The sequence below is a fragment of the Sphaeroforma arctica genome (assembly GCF_001186125.1).
Source record: "Sphaeroforma arctica JP610 unplaced genomic scaffold supercont1.127, whole genome shotgun sequence".
NCBI lineage: Eukaryota > Ichthyosporea > Ichthyophonida > Sphaeroforma > Sphaeroforma arctica.
The window spans coordinates 136,896-141,976 of record NW_014040431.1 but is presented as its reverse complement, the minus strand read 5'-3'; the positions used below and the strand labels follow the sequence as shown (position 1 = coordinate 141,976).

At 42.5% G+C, this 5,081-nt stretch overlaps 1 protein-coding gene across 1 annotated transcript; it reads right to left on the bottom strand.

Moving 5' to 3' along the window:
• Positions 1-538: 538 nt before the first annotated feature.
• SARC_02756 (hypothetical protein) lies at positions 539-4,550 on the bottom strand (the record flags this gene model as incomplete). Its single annotated transcript, XM_014303490.1, has 6 exons — positions 539-1,026; positions 1,913-2,128; positions 2,462-2,586; positions 3,294-3,476; positions 3,960-4,025; positions 4,383-4,550. 6 exons carry the CDS (start codon positions 4,548-4,550, stop codon positions 807-809), a joined length of 978 nt encoding a protein of 325 aa, XP_014158965.1. The 3' UTR covers positions 539-806.
• Between the last annotated feature and the right edge of the window lie 531 nt (positions 4,551-5,081).

Sequence of the window (5,081 nt, the reverse complement as noted above, 5' to 3'; positions counted from 1 at the left end):
AGTTATGAGTTATCAACAGTGTGAGAAGCATTTTATTTCGTATTTCTTACATTGAATGTCAGTATGAATGGCTTCTTACTCCGTATATTCTACATTCATGTCTGCATGTAGGAACCATATCGAAAGAATGGAATTTCAACAATATGAATGGCATTGTCCTTCGGTGTAGAATACATACATGTCTACATAGGCAGCATATAGTAGTAATTAATTAACAATCGGGTGAATGATATATTTTTTCTTCGTATACACATTTGTCATTTATGTTTATATAGGTACCATATAGAAATATGAAGTACCAACAGTATGAAAAGTATTTTATTATGAAGATTGTATATTCATGTCAACATAGGCACAATAGAAAAATCATAAATTATCAACAGTATGAATGGCATTTTATTACGTATATTGTGCATTCATGTCTACATAGACACCATATCGAAATAATGAACTATCAACCGTACGAATGGCTATATATTTCGAATATTATACATTCAATGTCTTGCTTTCTCAGAATGCCCAAAAATATTTTGTAACAATCCGAATTCCACTACATAGTGCTAAATTTTATTATTCGTTTCTTCCTTTACAAAACAACTGTAAACTAAATTCCATTCTAAATTTTGCCTCCCCACAAGTGCAGATGCTGTGTCACTCTCCTCACCTAAAAACCAACTAGTAACGGGGGCTACCCTTTTCACACACCACCCACCCCAGCCGTACTTCTAAGTAATGTCCTGCTGAGCAGCTAGTAAACCAGCCAGACCTTCTCCCACACTATCTCATCCTCACGCCTCGGCAGTCGCCTAGTCAGCGATGAGAAGGAACGACAACCACGAACCTATCAGCAACCCAATGGTCAGCGAGAAGGCCATCATAGTACCCGCACACTCCCTGTCCCGAACATCGGCACACTGAGGTCCAAACATCATGCACTGCGCTCCAAGGTAACCACTGGACACCGAGAACAGGATCATGAACAGTATGTACCACAGATCACTGTTGAATAGGACGGCAGACACGATGCTGTAGCGAGAGAGAGAGAGAAAGGGGCGGAGGCATGGATGCGGTTCAGTGAGTTGAGTATATATATATATATATACATAGAAACTGCGTGTAGTAGGCGGATTGTATCGTGCCCAAATGGCGGAGGTAAAGGACAATAGGTATATGTTCAAAGGTTGAATATGCGTCATCTTTTAAGGTCGAATTGTTCGAACACAACCTATAGTAGGCGTCGAAGGGGTTTCAACTAAACACTTGTATTTAGTGCGTTTAAAGGGCTTGGGCTTCACTTCCTACTTGTTACACGTGTGTTGCAGTATATATACCATGTTACATACACCTATAACATTTAATTATACCCTTATAGTTTAATAGAAAATTTGTATAGTATGTTCGGTGCTAGAGCAATCTATGCAAAGCCGACGTTGAAGCATATACATATATCTTAACCCATTTGGCTTTAAGGTATATCATGGACCGTACCATCGAGTGGTGCGAGACAAGGACATATACGTAGATATACAGATTTGAAATATACTACAGATATGAGAGTGTGCAAATTATAGCCTCAATATCGTAGTCGACTGGTACTATACGCGTTCCTTCGCCAAACACATGACAGCCCGTGCCCGAGTACTAGTGTTTCATAATTTTGATCTGACGACAAAAAAAAATGCTCGTCTTTTACGGCTAAAGCTAAGAGAAAAACGACGACAGGTCGGTCACCAATCAAGACACAGACACCTCGAATACAATCTAAGAGCGTATACCCTATGTCAACATTACCCAAGGCTAATCGAAACATACAAAGAAAGTCTCAGTTGAAGCACATGTGAGTGAAAACGGAACGCGCCACAACCATACAGCTCCACTGAGCGCTTGCACATAAACACACACACACACACACCTAAACTTGACATCGCATAGCAGGAATGCTGGTACAAACAGTGTGCGCACAAGCACGGCATAGCGGAGGTTGTAGGCTGTGAACAAGTTGCCATAGGCCGACAGGGTTCGTCCTACTACGTCGCCCAGATTGAATAGCAGGAAAGTGAACACGGGGACGAAGAGGTTGGTGCCGTCTGCCTGGACCAGCCACTGGTTGTGGTCAATGATCTTAGACCTGTGCAACCAGACAGGGACGATGGTCAGGGTTATTGTGCAGGATGGATGGAGAGAGAGAGAAAGAGAGGTGTCCGTGGGCGGTGCCCCTCACAAAGATGCGGATTATAGGACCAGTAATACTCAAAATAGGGCTGCACTTATACCTGCACATACATAAATATATACACACGCACATACATGCACGCATACAGAAATACATGCATAGATATATAGATAGATAATGCACATGCATACATACATACATACATACACACACGCGCATATATATATAGAAATTAAAGCTAAACACACCTATGACGGCACGGACACATACAACTATACTCGGACATACGTGAGCGACGGGAAGACCAAAAGGGTGATGAAGAAGTTATAGCCCACAATGAGCAGCTGGTCGTAAATGGCGTCGAATGTGCGCCTGATCTCGTACTCCTTTGGCTTGGCAGGTGATGACTCAACCTGTGTATTGGTACCAAAGCAATTGTCTATGAGTCCACACCGCAAAGATGTCACTAACATGCTATAGTATAGTGCTAAGTGCATTCAAAACCCTTTGAGCTAAACCCTACCAGAGAGAACAGAGGGTATGTCTGTGACCTATGACACTATACCATGGTCCAATAATTAAGCCACACAACTGAGCGTGTGCATACGTTGCTGTGGTGGATCACAACCCAACCACACAAGAATATTTCGCACACAACGTACATCGTCGACACAAGTAGTGTGTACATAGGCCGTATTTACAATGAGAAAGGCCTCCATTTTCTGGGCGTGCTCAGATGCGCAGTAGTCTCTTCCCAAGGAGTGTCGAGTTATAAGACGAGTAATGTTTAGCTACAGAGGGGCTTGCTAACAAGCCGCGGCGACAAGCAGCGGTATATTAAGAAATACGAAAGGATTTAAAGACCTTTCTCACCCGAATACACTTATTTTTGGGGTTTACATATCAAAAAACCGAAAACATTAACAAAAATATATATAAATGCACACAATAGACACGTGGGTAATCTCACCCAAGGCCCATTGTACAAGTACACAACACACCATACACGCGCTATATTCCTATCAATGTCAATTATACACACATACACATGATATATTACACTACACAGACACAAAAACACACCATACACAGAATAAATCACAGCAACCGTCTCGCCTACCGTATCGTGCTGGGCGTAGTACTTCATGACAGGCGTGCGCACCACCCACACGAAGGCAAAGAGCGCGAAAAAGGCGACAATGCAGGATGTGATAAAGTACACAAAGGCCGGATTAAAGCCTAGGTCAACGCCCCCCCTTAAGAACAGGACGTTTAGGCCTGCGACTATCAGACCAGCCAGAGCCTGAGGAAACGTGTGTAGAGGAGAGTTTAGTGGTAAAGCGACATAGGTTGAACACTGACCAGTGGAAGTGAAGGTAGGATAATAGGTGTCTGCCTGCACATTCGAATTTGAGGACATTGGCATATAAGCATATAAATATGTATATAGGTTTTAAATATATACATACATACATTAACCCTATAGCAACACACACAACTGATGTGTCTATCGAGGTACCACACACTCTATCCTGAGGTATTCATACACACATACGTAGCTGATAATATTTCCCCACCCAACGCCCATGGCACATATGAACTCACTTAGTACTATATCTCTACAGCACCCCACACAACTGGCATGTTTCTCCTAAACCCTCTAATGAGTATCACACGCACACCAACGCCCATGGCACATATGAACTCACTTACAACTATATCTCTACAGCACCCCACACAACTGGCACGTTTCTCCTAAACCCTCTAATGAGTATCACACGCATACCTGGCCAAGCAAGAGCGATTGAGTGTACACTCCAGGCAGAAGTCCCGCCAGCCCAAACATACCTCCCTGTGATGGTTTACAGTTTGAGTGTTGTAGCGTTTGAGAGTTGGTTTAGGGTTTTATTTTAGCAATGAATAGGATAGGGAAAGTGGGCCAAACAAGTTATTCATAATGTGCGGCTGATTGGTACGAGAGAAAGGGATGAGCAGATCCTGATCAGCTGTGGTCACATTTTGGGTATCGGCTATGTCTATATAATTAGGACAACCATACACGCAATAATAAGTCGTTTATAATAAACGTCTGACAAAACCACATATTAAGCTGAAAATACGAAAAACAAAAACCAAAAAAACACAATCATAGATACCCGTAAGCACAAAGATAAAACCACATACTCATCTGAAAATGAACTAGACACACCTGTAATGCGGAGGTTGCGGCCCCTGCGAACATACAGGACACCGCCAGAAAGCCCATGAAGGTATCCGCATTCAGATGCCCAACTTTAACTAGACTAGCCTGCAGTGTAGTGGAAGAGAAAAACCAGCTTAAGTGGCTGTGGAAGTAAAGGCAGATCGAGGCATACATAGTGTGCGATACCTGATATGTTTGTCGGGAATCAGGTACACGCTCTTGTGGCCCAAGGCAGTCAAACTCACGGGCATAGAAAATATTGAACAACACTATATATATATATATATCACTCACGCTCACACCCATATATCAAGGTGTCAGTTTGACTAGGCCGTTGTGCTCCAAGCAAGCTTCCGTCATCGAACACTTACATCTAAATATATATCCCCTGTATACGTCCACGTCACTCACAGTCTTTCGAGTTGGTCCCGATGTCTCGAGTGCAGTTCAACATGTCCGATGACGGGAGCTCACATAGAGCAGCGCGACCTAGTTCTACTCGCACCAATTTATATATATATATATATATGAATAGGGTCACGCTGCTCTATTCCGCCATCGAACACGTTGAACTGCACTCGAAACACTGTAGTTAACTCGAATAGCTATTAGTGACGGATATATATATTTGCACACATTTGTATATATAGATAAATATCTATATATATCTCCTGTATATGTCCACGTCACTAATAGCTATTCGAG